Source organism: Oncorhynchus tshawytscha, linkage group LG17 (genome assembly GCF_018296145.1).
Source record: "Oncorhynchus tshawytscha isolate Ot180627B linkage group LG17, Otsh_v2.0, whole genome shotgun sequence".
Taxonomy (NCBI): Eukaryota; Metazoa; Chordata; class Actinopteri; order Salmoniformes; family Salmonidae; genus Oncorhynchus; species Oncorhynchus tshawytscha.
The window spans coordinates 15,418,567-15,435,023 of record NC_056445.1 but is presented as its reverse complement, the minus strand read 5'-3'; the positions used below and the strand labels follow the sequence as shown (position 1 = coordinate 15,435,023).

At 41.9% G+C, this 16,457-nt stretch overlaps 2 protein-coding genes across 13 annotated transcripts in view; both read left to right on the top strand.

The window, feature by feature from the left end:
* Positions 1 to 3,927, top strand: part of LOC112216916 (coiled-coil domain-containing protein 136) — a 44,913-nt gene extending 40,986 nt beyond the window's left edge. For 4 of the 5 annotated variants that reach the window (XM_042300249.1, XM_042300251.1, XM_042300248.1 and 1 more), the window contains one exon: positions 485 to 3,927. Coding sequence is in view for 1 of the 5 variants with exons in the window: in XM_042300251.1 (XP_042156185.1) it covers positions 485 to 577 (93 nt within the window). In the remaining 4 variants the exon portion in view is untranslated. The remainder of the gene's footprint in view (positions 1 to 484) is intronic. The other variant, XR_006079223.1, reaches the window with a different exon arrangement.
* Positions 3,928 to 9,857: 5,930 nt separating this feature from the next.
* The window catches only part of LOC112217177 (filamin-C-like), a 75,062-nt gene continuing 68,462 nt past the window's right edge, over positions 9,858 to 16,457 (top strand). For 2 of the 8 annotated variants that reach the window (XM_042300241.1, XM_042300240.1), the window contains exon 1: positions 9,860 to 10,708. In XM_042300241.1, coding sequence (XP_042156175.1) covers positions 10,330 to 10,708 — 379 coding nt within the window. In that variant the 5' untranslated portion in view covers positions 9,860 to 10,329. Of the gene's footprint in view, positions 10,709 to 16,457 lie in introns of all 8 variants that reach the window. The other 6 variants (XM_042300244.1, XM_042300243.1, XM_042300247.1 and 3 more) reach the window with 4 other exon arrangements.

The window sequence follows — 16,457 nt, the reverse complement described above, 5'->3', positions numbered from 1 at the left end:
TCTCTCTCACACACACACACACACACACACACACACACACACACACACACACACACACACACACACACACACACACACACACACACACACACACACACACACACACACACACACACACACACACACACACACACAGAGATACTGTGGCTAACAATGCCCAACACCACTCAAGTCTTCTCTCTTCTCGCATAGGAGTGTGTTGGTTGGTTGTGTGGGTCTGTATCCCAATGCTGTAAATTACTGGGCTGTAAGGCACAAACGATTCCTTTGTCCAATGTGTGTGTTGAGGAAATGGATGTGTCCAACGTGTGTGCTGAGAAAATGGATGTGTCCAACATGTATACAAAGCGAAGTGGTTGTTTGAACTACTCTGACCAAACTCGAGGAGCTGATACGGTATGTGTGCTAAAACCTGAGCTGTCCTTATTGTGAATGAATAACCTCTGTGACCTTTGAACCCTGTCCTCTGTCCTCTTGCCACCAGGAGAGCGAGGGAGGCTGGAACCTGGTGGCGGTGGTTGCAGTGGCAGCGCTTGTAGTCCTGATAGTCCCCAGTCTTTCTAGAGCATTTACCTGAGGACTACACAGAAAGGAAGTCACTGTACAGGAAATGACTGTGCCGGTTGCCCATGGCAACACTGGGAATGCCATGCCCCTATCTCATGATGCCCCTGTCAAATCTCCTCCTCGATGCATCTTCCAAGGAGGACTACATCGAAAACATTTTCACCAGGAAATACAACACAACAAGGAAGTAGTCCAATACATTACTCAAGGAGAAATACATATACCTGTTTAAGCCACTCTAACGATAAGGACTGCAATATCTTGTTTCTCTCTTTAAAGTCCTTCAGTTTGACTCAATCGGTTTCCCTCTCTACTACTCTTCTCTCTGCACTTCTTTAGATACACTTACGAGTTTAAGGGAACAGCATTATATAAAGGTGACTGCCTCGGAGTTTGTGGCAGTACTGTGTCTGCATGGGCGTCAATGGAAAGACACAATTTAGCACAGAACATGTCTGACCATTTATTGATTGATTGGTTGATGGTTTATTGTTTGATTGGTTGATGGTTGATTGGTTTATTGTTTGATTGGTTGATGCTTGATTGGTTTATTTACAACCTGTAAAGGTTGAATTGTGAAAAGCTCATGCCTTATTGTTTCCTTTGCACATATTGAGTCACTGATAAGATGTTTCTCTTTCTAATGGGCATGTGGTCTTTTCCCAGACCCTACCCCTCCTTTTGAATCACTTTGAACATTGCCAATGCGAATGTCTCTGCTACACTTTGCGTGTCTTTACGGCTCACAATTGACTATCTTAACACTTTTCCTTCTGTTTCTGTTGTGGCATGCTCTTTTTACGTCTAAATGAAGTTGTGTGGAGGAGGGTTTGATTATGTGAGTTTGATGTATTGGATGTTTGTCTTCTTTGTAAATGGTCCTTTCTCTCTCTCGTCTGCATCTGTCACTCTCTCTCACTCTCTCTCACTCTCTCACTCTCTGCACTTTCTCTCACTCTCTCTCACTCTCTCACTCTCTGCACTTTCTCTCACTCTCTCTCTCACTCTCTGCACTTTCTCCTTATTGGTTATTGGTTATATCTGTATGTGTATGGAACCACAACCACTATACACATCTATACAGATGAACAATACTATCATAAATGCAACTTGGGTTATTCAATTTGACAGTCCAAATGATTTCCAGCTAGATGTCTATTTTTGTAGCCGTAGGAACAATTTGTCCCCAAGACTGAGGAGTTATTTAATGACTGATTCCACTGTGTTTGGTTCTGCTTAGAAACAGAACTTAACAAGGCTCGTTATTTGAAACAGAGAGTTATTTTTGTAAATAGACATTTGTGTTTAAATGTTTTGCGTTCTTTTTTAAAATATTAATCATCGCACGCATTCTGAAAAATGACAAACAATCAATATAGGCCACCAAAATGAAAAGTGTAGCCAGTGATGAAATGTGGACCATTGTATTCCAAGATGCGTATTTTGGGTGTGTTCTCTTACCTAGTCTTTTCGTCTTGTACCGCTTACGTTCTAATCGCTGATATCTATGTTCTCTAACGATGATGCCCTTTTCTTTGTTGGCACGAAGCACACAGTTTATTCACAGGTTCTGCATGGGAACTTTTCAGTATCGTTGCTGTAAACTTGACACAACACATTCCAATGATAGATTGACTTAACAACAGCGAGGTGACACTGTTGTCATAGAGAAGACGTCTAACCTTTACTCTGCCGTTTCGGCACCTACGGAGTACACCGAGAATACTTTTTGACTCTTACTCTACCTTTGGCATGATTTAGCTACCGTGTAAATACATAGCAAGGCAAATCATTTAAACTCCTTTGCGTGACCTGTGGAGCAAAAAGTCATAAATGCGCTTTGCATTGGAGGTGGGACGGTTATTTTAAAGTTAAATGGTCTTTGTCCAAGAACACACAACAACTATGACTGAGAGAGCAATCTAACCATAAATGTTTTCTTTTCTAGAGGATCGTTTGTGAGAAACGTGTACAGAATGCAGTACGCGTTATAGCTGGTGCCTGGATTCGTAGTGTGCTGTCATGACTGACAGTTAGTTGGCTTGTTTCATAGATGTATGTAGGCGAGCTAATTCGCTTAATTCCGTGGGTGTGTAGGTGACAAGACATTGAAAGCGTGCTTAGCCAATATTCTTCTGTATTCCAATATCCCATTGTAGAGTTATAGCATTATAAATATGTATAGGTAATTACTGCTTCTAGTTTGTGCTATGAATCAATCAATTACTACTATAAGTATATAATATTAGTCTCAATACATGTTTCCCAGTCATAACTGTGTGATGGGCAATTGAACACTGAGGTGTACTGAAAAACATGAATGCTTATAGGCTATGCATAGAATATTTTTTCCACAGTGCAGAGACAATATAAGACCTCATTGGTAGGTAAATGCATGCTACAGTGTATGTAAAAACGATATCTGTAGTTTTGTAACAAAATGTGCTATTTGTATTGTGCTGTAAATAGGAAATAGTTTTTCACAGTTTAATGACATGGTTTGTTGATTGAGAGCAGTTCTAGATTGAGTAGAGGGTTCTTTTTGAATTGACTGAACACAGCCAGTGCATGAATAGTGTATATGTGTGAGACAGTAACATGTATAGCTATTGCATGCTAGGCTTAGTAAACAACTTGCATGCCTATTGATGGGTAGATCTAGTTCCTGTAGTGACAGTCATTTCAGCCAATCCATTGTGACTGTCTTCATGCATGACTAATCAAAATAATTTGTGATTTTTGTTCTAACTATGTCAGTCTCTCTTAGTTGATTTACTACTTTACTGGTTTGTCACTATTAATATTATCACTTTGGTTTCATACAGTCCCTTCTATTCTATCGCACTCTACTCTATTCTGCTTTTCTTCTTCAATTGTCTGGTCTCTACAATGTGTATAGATTGTTCGGGTATTTATCTTCACTTTTCTGCTGTGCTTCAAATACTGTAAAATCCACTGACAGTGTCCTTTTTTTTCTCTACCCTGCTTCTATTCCAGCATGGAAGCTTAAACAGTAAAGGAGAGACACATTACGGAAACTATTCTACATGTCAAAACAACCTGTGCTCTTAACTAGAAACTGGCTGCTGCTCACTGTATATGATGATGTGAAGTTTGACCTGTAACCTTATGTAAAGCTGCAGCTCGTTCTGTATGTCTCTCTGTCTGGGTCTGTGTGACATGGCTACTGTCAATGTCTCTTTTATGCAGCGCTGAATCCGATGTTGCCATAGTCTCTACTACAGCACTTTGTCAGTCAATGTCTCAATGGGCTTTTAATGAGAATATTGTGAGTATTTTGGTAAATAGTCTGTACATTTTGTAAATGAACTGAGAAATAAAAGTAGTTTATCCTCATTCTATCTGTCTCTCTCTCTGTCTCTCTGTCTCTGTCTCTCTCTGTCTGTCAATTTCTAAGCGAATTGCAGACTACAAGCTGTAGATAGTTCAGTCCGATCTTTATTCGCTGTGTGACTGACCTGTTGACATAGGTCAGAGAGGAGGTTCCAAAGGAACAGCGTAAAGAGGAAAGATGATCAACACTCCCTGCATCGTAGCCCCCTGCAACCTTATCACACCCCTCTGGGTGCTTAACTGTCTCTCCCTCCTCCAGGGGTTTTATATATAGTTCCAGCGCTCAGTGTCAAGGCCTCTCACACAGATCCATTACAAGTGATGGCCGCACCTGATGGACACACACTATTCTCTCCTATACACATAGTCATTATACAGTTATGATACACACTGTAGTGCAGGTATGCATAATGTTAGCTGTGCATACTGCACAATGTGTTCACATTTCAGGCATTTGATCTATTATATCTCATGGACCGTATGTCTGCTTTGCCAGATATAAGCTCATTCCCAAAATACAGCAAGGTTCCCAGTCCAAGCATCCTACATTCGGAAAACGTGACTCTACATGAGAAGACTACATGTGTACCATATAACATGACATATCAGTGTGTAACTTAGTTTTTGTACAGTGCCTTCAGAAAGTATTCACACCCCTTGAGTTTTTTCCACATTTTGCTTTGTTACAGCCTGAATTTAAAATGGATTAAGTAGAGATCTTTTTGGCACTGGCCTACACACAATAACCCACAATGTCCAAGTGGAGTTGTTATTATTTTTAATATTTTTTTTTACACATTTATAAAAAATTCACAGCTGAAATGTCTGAAGTCAATAAGTATTCAACCCCTTTGTTATGGCAAGCCTAAATAAAAATGTGCTTAACAAGTCACATAAGTTGATTGGACTTCGTCTGTGTGTAATAATAGTGCTTAACATTTTATTAGTTTTGTAATTTTTTTTACCCCCTTTCCTCCCCAATTTTGATCTTGTGTCATCGCTGCAACTCCCCAACGGGTTCGGGAGGCATAGGTCGAGTCATGCGTCCTCCAAAACCCGCTAAACCGCGCTTCTTAACACCCGCCTGCTTAACCCAGAAGCCAGCCGCACCAATGTGTCGGAGGAAACACCGGTCAACTGAAGACAAGGTCAGCCTGCAGGCCCCTGGCCTGCCACAAGGAGTAGCTAGAGCACAATGAGCGAAGTAAAGCCCCCCCGGCCAAACCTTTCCCTAACCCGGAGTGTGCAAAGCTGTCATCAAGGCAAAGGATGGTTACTGAAGAATTTCAAATATAAAATATATTTTGATTTGTTTAACACTTTTTTGGTTACTACATGATTCCATATGTGTTATTTCATAGTTTTGACGTCTATTATTCTACAATATAGAAAATAGAAAAACGAAAGAAAAACCCTGGAATGAGTAGGTGTGTTCAAACTTTTGACTGGTACTGTATATATATATTTTTTATACTGAACGAAAATATAAACACAACATGTAAAGTGTTAGTCCCATGTTTCATGAGCTGAAATATGCACAAAAAGCATATTTCTCTCCAATTTTGTGCACAAATTTGTTTGCATCCCTGTTAGTGAACATTTCTCCTTTGATAAGGTAAGATGTGGCATATCAAGAAGATGATTAAAAAGCATGATCGTTACATAGGTTTACCTTGTGCTGGGGACAATAAAAGGCCACTCTAAAGTGTGCAGTTTTGTCACACAAAACAATACCACAGATGTCTTAGGTTTTGAGGGAGTGTGCAATTGGCAGGCTGACTGCAGGCATGTCCACCAGAGCTGTTGCCAGAGAACTGAATGTTCATTTTTCTACCAGAAGGGCCTCCAATGTAGAGAATTTGACAATACGTCCAACCGGCCTCACAACCGCAGACCACGTGTATCCACATCAGCCCAGGACCTCCACATCCGGCTTCTTCATTTGCAGGATCGTCTGAGACCAGCCACCCGGACAGCTGATGAAACTGAGGAGTATTTCTGTCTGTAATAACGCCCTTTTGTGGAAAAAAACTAATTCTGATTGGCTGAGCCTGGCTCCCAAATGAGTGAGCTTATGCCCTCCCAGGCCCACCCTAATTCATATATTTCAATTGACTGATATCCTCATAATTGTTGCATGTTGTATTTATATTTTTGTTCACTATATATATTTTCCTTTATTATTTCCCCTATCCCTATCACCCTTCCCCTAATTGGAATAAACTAATGGACAACACTTAGGCTTCTACTTCCAGCTTACACATACTATATACATTCTATGGATACAGTATATTTTACATGAGTTATCTTTTGTTTGTCTTTAGTCCTATCCTTCAGCTACCCTCAACCCCTCCCATCTATCTATGAACACCATCCATTTTGGGATTTCTATTTGCCGTATATATGTTCAAATGTGCTATGATGTTTCACAACAGTTCGGAACTTTTCTATTCTCATAGCTTCTACAGATTGTAAATTAAAAAAGATAAACATTTTTAGCAAGAAAATATTATATTATTGATCAATTGATTATGGCCTTTCAGATCACCCAGCAGGGCTAAATGCAGAGTTAACGCCAGGTAAATGTTGCAATTCTTCAGCCATTCCTGAACCTGCGACCGAAAACAAGCTAGATATGGATAGTGCCAAAACAAATGATCGAATGATTATGTCTCTGTTATGGGTATGCTTGTAATCATTAAGGACTAGGGAGTTTTTCAGGACCAAAAAATAAATGGAATGGAGCTGAGCACTGGCAAAATCCTAGAGGAAAACTTGGTTCAGTCTGCTTTCCATCAGACACCGGGAGATGAATGCACCTTTCAGAAGGACCTTAACCTAAAACACATGGCTAAATCTACAATGGAGTTGCTTACCAAGAAGAGAGTGAATGTACCTGAGTGGCCGAGTTACAGTTTTGACTTAAATCTGCTTGAAAAGACCTGAAAATGTTTGTCTGGCAATGCCCAACAACCAACTTGACAGAGCTTGAAGAATGTTGAAAAGAATAATGGGCAAATGCTGGACAATCCAGGTGTGGAAAGCTCTTAGAGACTTACCCAGAAAAACTCACAGCCAAAAATTGCCAAAGGTAATTCTAACATCTATTGACTCAGGGGTGTGATTATTTATCTAAAGATATATTAGTGTGGTTTTAATTATTATAATAATTTTTTACATATATTAGAATTTGATTTCTATTTTGACATTACAGAGTATTTTGTGTAGATTTTTGACCCCAAAAAAAAGACAATTAAATCTATTTTAATCCCACTTTGTAACACAACAAATTGTGCAAAAAGTCAAGGGGTGTGAATAGTTTCTGAAGGAGCTGTAAGCAGTGATTACTAGTTAATGTAGACATTTCAGGTGTTTTCAGGAATGTCCTTCCCCTCAGGAAACAACATTATGGAAGACATGAGTCCAGTGAGTCTCAGACACTGTGTTTGAGAGCTCAATTACATGTTGATGCTCTCTCTTGCTGACTGAGGTGTGAGATCACCCAAACAAGAGGGGGAGAGGTGTAGATATTTTGGGCCTACTGCCTCTGAGTGTGTGTGCGTGTATGTTCCCTTCTTGTGTCCCCCACTATTTTAACTTACTCTCTTTATTGGGGGGGGGGGTGAGTCAACACCGACCATTACAACTGCATTTCTGACTCATACAGAGCAACCCTGTCCTAGATGGCAATGCTGACAATTGGCATTCAAAGTTGTAGCACACATAATTACGATGAAATTCTATTATTTGAATAAACAAAAAGTTACCTGTGTGTTGCCAGATACATTTCTAACTTGTGTATTTCATTTGTTGTAAATGAAGATCTGACTGATAATCAAGAGGTGTCATATCAAGGTAGAATGTTGGCTAAAGAATCATACTCATCATGTTCATTGTTACTTTAGAACTCTGATGCAACCATTCTATTTCAGCTAATTTATCGGTTGCCAAAATGTTTGAATTATGACAATGTATATTCCGAGAAACGGAACCGAACAGAATGCTGAATTGTGCTTAAATTCCTTATTCACAAACTGATCTGATCAAGTAGATATGTGTTACAATGACTCCTGATAAATCTTATTCTTTGCCTGGAATCCACAAACTGTGCAAGAAATGTAAGGCTTTTTAAATGTTCAAAATTCAAATTTTCTCTTAAAAATAACTTGTGCATAAATGTCATGTAATTCCATAATGGAAAAAAAATATATGTTTCTTTGTCTCCTAATCAACACATGACTTACAAATCTGTCTTCTGGATGGCTGCCCTCAGTTGTCCACATTGTGAAGAAGACATTCTGGGTGTCTGAAGTGTCTGCACCAAGGGCCCAGCCTATCAAAGACTGCCTGGAGCTGAAGGACTTCCAGTCTTACTTGGTGCTGGATGTGTAGGAGCCTAACATGGAGTCCCTTCAGAAGGGCAGTGTCCCTCTTGCTGCCTCCAGCCAACCTGGCCACAGCCAGAGCTGGAGAAGGATTAGTCGCCCTGACCCCTACTTCTACTCCAGGCCCAGCCATGGTGAGAGGCATAGGCGGAGAGAGGTGATGTGGCCTGGCTTCTCTGACGAGAGAAACAGTCACCAGAGCCATGACTTACTGCTAGTGCAGCATGAAGAGCTCCAGAGAGAACCAGCAGGACCTCTTCTCCCAGCTGTCCAAGTCCCGTAAGAGGAGCAGGGAGGGTGGGGAGGACCATCAGGCCACCCCAGACTCCAAGAGTAGCAGAGCTGAGCACCCCACCCACAGCATTGTGCGCCCAAGGCACAAAAACAACCTTTTGAGGGGGTGGCCAGAATACTTAACGCCAGATTGTTCTTCAAGATGTTCAAACACTCATAGCTGACCAGCAGAGTCAAATAATAATCTCAGTGGTTATAGAGGGTGCAAAAGGTCACCACCTCAGGAGTAACTTTCACTTGGCTTAATTAATTCAGGAACCACACCTGTGTGAAAGCACCTGCTTTCAATATACATTGTATACTTCATTTACTCAAGTGTTTCCTTTATTTTGGCAGCTACTTGTACATTGGCAATAGGCTATACTACAGTTTGCAAGGTTAGAGCAAGAATGTATATAAACTGCAAGATAACTAAAACTGATATGAATTATTCTGTGAGTGAGTGAGTGAGTGAGTGAGTGAGTGAGTGAGTGAGTGAGTGAGTGAGTGAGTGAGTGAGTGAGTGAGTGAGTGAGTGAGTGAGTGAGTGAGTGAGTGAGAAAGCGAAAGAGTGAGAGAGCAAAAGAGCGAAAGAGTGAGAGAGCAAAAGAGCGAGAGAAAGAGAGCAGCATGGCCTGATAGTGCTCGGTAGTTCTCTTCAGTAAAGCATAATCTATACATGCACATGTGCTATGTTCTCTCTGGGGTGGTACATTCCAAAAGCCCCATTAAGCTTAAGTCATATATTAACAAACTGAGCAGCCTTTTAACTTTTGAAACCCCTGTCAACCCAAGAACCCTGTATGATCTTCCTCTTGTAAATTAAGCATCAAAAGCTTGTCATGTGAGTTTATTTATCATGTTTAAAATATATACGTTTGACAACACAATGCTGCATCAGTGGACATATGAGTGACAGCAAGAGTAACCCTGGCTGGTAAAGGTTGGATCTATTGAAGATGCTGGCATCATTTCCCCTTCATAGTCCAATTGTTATTAACACCCGTTTGGCCCTGGTCACCGTTCACTTTTACAACAACCGCAAAGCTCCGTCCCCCTCGCCCAATTTGGAAAGCCTAAAAATAAAGAGAAGTGTCACAACTGTTATGGCGCCCCAGGGCCAATCGTTGACCCCCTTCTCTTGTGTTACCCAATGGTGCTGCCTCTCGCTATCTCCGTCTGATTAGAGAATACCCATCCTGCAGTTGTATATGGTCATGACGGGGGCATTCCAGGGAGTCCAGGGGCCTGACGCGAGCTTCAGGGGTGCCAAGCTTTTTAAAACCCTGTCCTGCCTAGAGCTTCATTTAGCTACTCAAGTGTAACCGACTTCACCAAGCAGGCTGTCGCCGCCGACTTGGTAGGGCTACTAGCGGTCCTGTGCTGTCCATTGTACAGACAACGCGTTCATCTTTCGACAGTCTATTCTTCTTCCGTGCCGAGGTGTCTATTAGGATGCGGTTACCACTTTTTTCACTATTCTGATACATTAAAAATCAGCGAACCGTCCACGTTGGAAACGATAAACGTATTAAACGGACAAGCTCCACTCCAATCACAAGTACAAACGAACATCTCACTTACTCTTTCTTTCATATTTTTCCTAGTTTTACAACTTTTTTCACGGCCAGTGCGCAAGCTTGGCACTGGCGCGCAAGAAAACATTTATTTCCACGCTCCCTTGCGTGCCGTAACGTTCACACACTGGCCCCACTGATTGTGGTATAAAAAGGGCACGGAAACCGACAACATGATGAGCAATAATACTTACTACGAGCAGCAGCAGCCGCCGCAGTACTACCAGAGTACGGACAACGGGGACGACGAAGAAGAGGAGATGCCGGCTACGGAGAAGGACCTCGCTGAGGATGCGCCCTGGAAGAAAATCCAACAGAACACCTTCACCAGGTGGTGTAACGAGCACCTCAAGTGCCTCAACAAGCGGATCAACGACCTACAGAAAGACCTGACCGACGGGCTCAAGCTCATCGGTCTCCTGGAGGTTTTGAGCCAGAAGAAAATGTACAGAAAGTACCACGCCAGACCTAACTTCAGACAGATGAAACTGGAAAATGTGTCCGTCGCGCTGGAATTTTTGGAGAGAGAACACATAAAGCTGGTATCGATAGGTAAGTGGTGTTTGCATTTAGGACCGATATAGCGCAATGGTTGGGTTTCTCGGAACATGTTGAAAGTTGTTGCTTTGTCCACTCTGTCTGGGGTAGCTACAGTTACTGGTAAGAGGGCGTATTTGAGTCCGGGAAACGAGTCTGAGATTGATTTCTCCTCAAAATTAATGAAACATGCGTTGATGTTATAGAAAAGTAATGCGCAATGCAGCTTTTATTTATTAGAATACAAATTATTCCTGGTTGTGTTGTTGATTGTTCCATAATTATATTGTTCAGAGTTGTGTTTTCACAGTATACACTTCTCCATAACTGTTGCATGCGTTATAAACAGTGCATAAATTAAATGCACTGTACTTTTTGACGCAAAATTACGCACGTCGTTGATATGTACTTCTGTGCGTAAGTGACCAGACAACGGCGCGATGTGTTCAGGATGCGCCAATCAAGAAATGTCCCCTGTATCCGGGAAACAGAGAGACTCTGGATTCGGTGCAATAATTTGGCATCTCTATGTGTTCAAATATGTGAAATAAAGATGAATGAGTAACAAGTAGTCTACAAAGCATTTGCATATATCCCATTCAAAAGGCACACAAATATTTTGTCTTGCCCATTCCACCCTCTGAATGGCACACACCCAATCCATATCTCAATTGTTTCAAGGCTTAAAAATCCTTCTTTAACCTGTGTCCTCCCGTTCATCTACACTGATTGAAATGGATATGACAGGTGACATGAATAAGGGATCATAGCTTTCTCCTGGAATCACCTGGTCAGTCTATACAGGTGTTCTTAATGTTTTGTACACTCAGCATATGTCACTCACATTTGATCTTATCTGATGACATTACCCACCAGGTATTATAGAATCAGTGCTCCAGGATGTAGGATATGTTCTTGGAGAACCAATAACAACATCAGAGAGACAAGGGCTCAGCTTGACTGGATCTAATGTGGATTATGATGATTTTTTTGGTATTTTTGGTGTTTTTGTTATTGTTTTAGGATCCCCATTAGCTGTTGCAAAAGCAGCAGCTACTCTTCCTGGGGTCCACACAACACATGACACATGACACAATACAGAACATCAATAGACAAGAACAGCTCAAGGACGGAACTACATCATTTGGAAAAAAACGTTGTTATTAGCGGCATGGGTGGCAGGTAGCCTAGTGGTTAGAATGTTGGGCCAGTTGGGTTGCTAGATTGAATCCCTGAGCTGACAAGGTAGAAATCTGTCGTTCTACCCCTGAACAAGGCAGTTAACCCACTGTTCCCCGGTAGGCCGCCATTGTAAATAAGAATGAACTCTTAACTGACTTGCCTAGTTAAATAAAAAAATGAATCCACACAAACTATCTAGGTCAAATAGGAATGAGGCGTGTTATGCCGTGAGTTGTTGCTTTATCTGTTTTTTTAAACCAAGTTTGCTGTTTATTTGAGCAATATGAGATGGAAGGAAGTTCCATGCAATATGGGCTCTACGCTTTCTTGAATTTGTTCTGGATTTGGGGACTGTAAAAACACCCCTGGTGGCATATGATGATGATGATGATGATGATGCAGCAGCCAGCCTGACAGACAGCTGTTAAGACTAGCCCTGTAGAGAACTCCTCTGTTGCTGAGCCTTATAACAGTGATTTATGAATGCACCTTGTGCTCAGAGAATATGTGGTTCTAAGGAAAATGGCCCTTGGCTGAGCGTTCTGCCTTGAAACCAATCAATGCTATTATATTTATTGTCAGAATCTAAAACGGGTTCATGAGAAAAGGCGGCACATCAAAGCATCCCACCTTGTTGTCCACATCTGTTGTGCTGATGTGTTGTGGCTGTGTTGGCCAAGCCTTGATAAGAGCATGGCAACAGCCATTCATTCTGCCTACCAACAGCAAAACAGACTGCAAACAGGTTGGGAAACAAGATGGGATGGCGAGGGGTTGGTACACACACAGCAGTTGTTTCAGCGTTGCCTGAGGTTGTGTTGGTGTTAGATCTGTCCTTGTGTCAACTCTTTGAAGGTGTGAAGACCACCAAAGACTATGAAATACCTGAAGGTCCCAGCTACTGGACCAGTCAATATGATTAGAGGTTCTGTAAAAAAAAAAATCCTGTTGATTTTACCATAATTTACTGGCAACCAGTTACCAATAAATTACTGTAAAAAAAAGTACAATATCTACCTTTTTTACGGTATGTCATTTATTTTTTACAGTGTACCATTTCCCTATTCTGAAGAGCCATCAGTGGTACAGACCCCAGTTCCCACTCTGGCCTTTGTTGTTTTCTTCATATTACACTTTGTTTACTTTCTGTCACATACAGAGCCTTCAGAAAGTCTTCGCACCCCTTGACTTTTTAAACATTTAGTTATGTTTTCAAAATGGGATTAAAATGGATTTAATTATCCTTTTTTGTTGTTGTCAAGGATCCACACAAGATATATTACTGTTTTACTTTTCACAAATAAAATAAAATATCATAGATTGTTTCTTCCACGTTGACAAAACTATATATTTAATTTTATTTATGAAAAATAAGCAGTAATATATCTTGATTAGATATGTATTCCATCCCCTAAATCAATAGATGTTAGAATCACCTTTGGAAGTGACTACAGCTGTGACTGTTTTTACGTACGTCTCTAAGAGCTTAGCATACCTGGATTGTACAATATATACCCATTATTTTACAAATAATTATTCAAGCTCAATCAAGTTGGTTGTTGATCATTGCCAGACAGCCATTTTCAGGTCTTGCCATAGATTTTCAAGCCGATTTAAGTCTACTATAACTCGGCCACTCAGGAACATTCAGTGTCGCCTTGGTAAGAAACTCCAGTGTAGATTTGGCCTTGTGTTTTAGGATATTTTCCTGCTGAAAGGTGACTTTGCCTCCCAGTGTCTGTTGGAAAGCAGACTGAGACAGGTTTTCCTCTAGGATTTTGCCTGTGCTTACAGTAGCTCTATTCCAACGCTTTTTAACCATAAAAAGACAGCCACCACCATGCTTGAAGAGTGGTACTCAGTTATGTGTTGTGTTGGATTTGGCCCAAACATAACGCTTTGTTAATTTCTTTGCCAAATGTTTTGCATTATTACTTTAGTGCCTTGTTCCAAACAGGATGCATGTTTTGCATTATTACTTTAGTGCCTTGTTCCAAACAGGATGCATGTTTTGCATTATTACTTTAGTGCCTTGTTCCAAACAGGATGCATGTTTTGCATTATTACTTTAGTGCCTTGTTCCAAACAGGATGCATGTTTTGCATTATTACTTTAGTGCCTTGTTCCAAACAGGATGCATGTTTTGCATTATTACTTTAGTGCCTTGTTCCAAACAGGATGCATGTTTTGCATTATTACTTTAGTGCCTTGTTCCAAACAGGATGCATGTTTTGCATTATTACTTTAGTGCCTTGTTCCAAACAGGATGCATGTTTTGCATTATTACTTTAGTGCCTTGTTCCAAACAGGATGCATGTTTTGCATTATTACTTTAGTGCCTTGTTCCAAACAGGATGCATGTTTTGCATTATTACTTTTTTGCAGTGCCTTGTTCCAAACAGGATGCATGTTTTGCATTATTACTTTAGTGCCTTGTTCCAAACAGGATGCATGTTTTGAAGTATTACTTTAGTGCCTTGTTGCAAATAGGATGCATGTTTTGCAGTATTACTTTAGTGCCTTGTTGCAAATAGGATGCATGTTTTGCAGTATTACTTTAATGCCTTGTTGCAAATAGGATGCATGTTTTGCAGTATTACTTTAGTGCCTTGTTGCAAACAGGATGCATGTTTTGCATTATTACTTTAGTGCCTTGTTCCAAACAGGATGCATGTTTTGCATTATTACTTTAGTGCCTTGTTCCAAACAGGATGCATGTTTTGCATTATTACTTTAGTGCCTTGTTCCAAACAGGATGCATGTTTTGCATTATTACTTTAGTGCCTTGTTCCAAACAGGATGCATGTTTTGTAATATGTGTTATCTGTAAAGGCTTTCTTCTTTTCACTCTGTCATTTAGGTTAGTATTGTGGAGTAACTACAATGTTGTTGATCCCTCCTCAGGACAAACTGAAACTGGGTCAGCTTTGAGGGGTTATCGGGTCCAATATCTCTTAGGGCTACCCAGAATGCAGTGTGATAAAGGGGGAAATGGGTCAACATGCAGACAGAGTCATTGGGAAAGGGCCGGACCAGGATGGCTCAGTGACATTGGTGATAAGAGTGATCCTTCCAGAAGGGCACCTGCCATGGCTCTCTCTCAGTGGGGGGTGGAGGGGAGTGTTGAGTAACAGAAGAGCTGGAGAACACACACAGACAGTCACACACCCACTCGGTCTTTCTCCCTCACACACACAATACACACACACTCATGGTGTGTATCGTGGCTCTCCGGTTGTCTGGATGTCAGCAGGCAGGGAAGGAAGACTAGAGGGTGTGTGACATGGAGAGTTGGAAGTCCAGTAAGTATGGGGAAGGTTACTGCCACAGGAAATTAAGACTGATATCCCCCTCCCCCCTGGTTCTGGTGGTTTGGCCTTCTGGCTCTCTGGTTGTCTGGTAGTCTGGTAGTCTGGAGGGGCAGTGAGGGGCCAGCCGGGCCCAGGTCAGCTTCACTCATTCGGGGAAGGGGGTGGCTGATTGATGGGCAGACAGCTGGGCTCTGGGGCTCTGGGCTCCCTCCACTAACAGGTGCCTAAAATAGACCCACATACAGCCCCAGAGTGGCACAGAGAGAGGGGGCGGGGGAGAGGACTGTGAAAGAGGGTTTAGTTAAAAGAGAGGAGGCAGGGAAGTGGGGAGAATGAGAGGGGTTAGGAGAGAGGTTGTGGAGAGAGGGGGCCGGGAGAGGGAGATGGGAGGGTATGACGGGGTGAGCCTGCTAGGAAGAGATGACTTAGATGTGTGGCGCCGAGGAGGGTTTTAGGTGGGGGTCCTGAGTAGTTGGGTATCCCTTTTCCCGGCACTAAGACACAGTAGTATATATCATTATGACTCAAACAGACCATCCATTATGACATTAGATGGACCTCCACTTACTCATAAAGTAAGCACCTCGCTCTTTGATGAATGAGTACATCTCACCTTCTCGCTCACCCTCTCTCTCTCTCTCTCTCTCTCTCTCTCTCTCTCTCTCTCTCATCCCCTCTCTCTGACTCAATCCTGATGAGAGAAACAGAGAAGTTGAGCAGGGCCCTCTGATTGGTTGGCCATTTAATTTGACTGCAGTATGATTGACCCCATTGTGGGTTCACATCGTAGTTGTGAATTTAACAGGGGGGAAAGTTGCGGTATCTCCAGTAGTAGCTGTGCGTATGTGTATATGTGTGTGTGTGTTTCCTGTATCACTATCCAAGGCTAAATGTTGTGGTTCTGTAATGGGTCTCTGACATGACTGTGCTTTGTGGTGGGGAGCAATGACAGAGAGAGAAAAGGGGCAAGATGGAGGGAGGGAGAGAGTTGCGGGGGAGGGACAGGTAGGGAGGAAGAGCGGGAGAGAGTACAGGGAGAGGATAGGGGAGAAAGAGAGGGGGAAAGAAGCTGGAGGATAGAGGGAGAGAGACAGCAGTATGGAGAGAGAGAGAGGGTGGTGGTGGTGACTGGTCCTTATGTTGATGGTCACTCCTTCAGCAAGTCTCTGGTGTGTGTGATAAAAATGTGACCTTACCCCAATGTTACCCCAACACTCTGAGAGGTTCCAAGTTGCTCCTGGTCTCCTGGTGTTAGACAGTGTTCAGTGTAG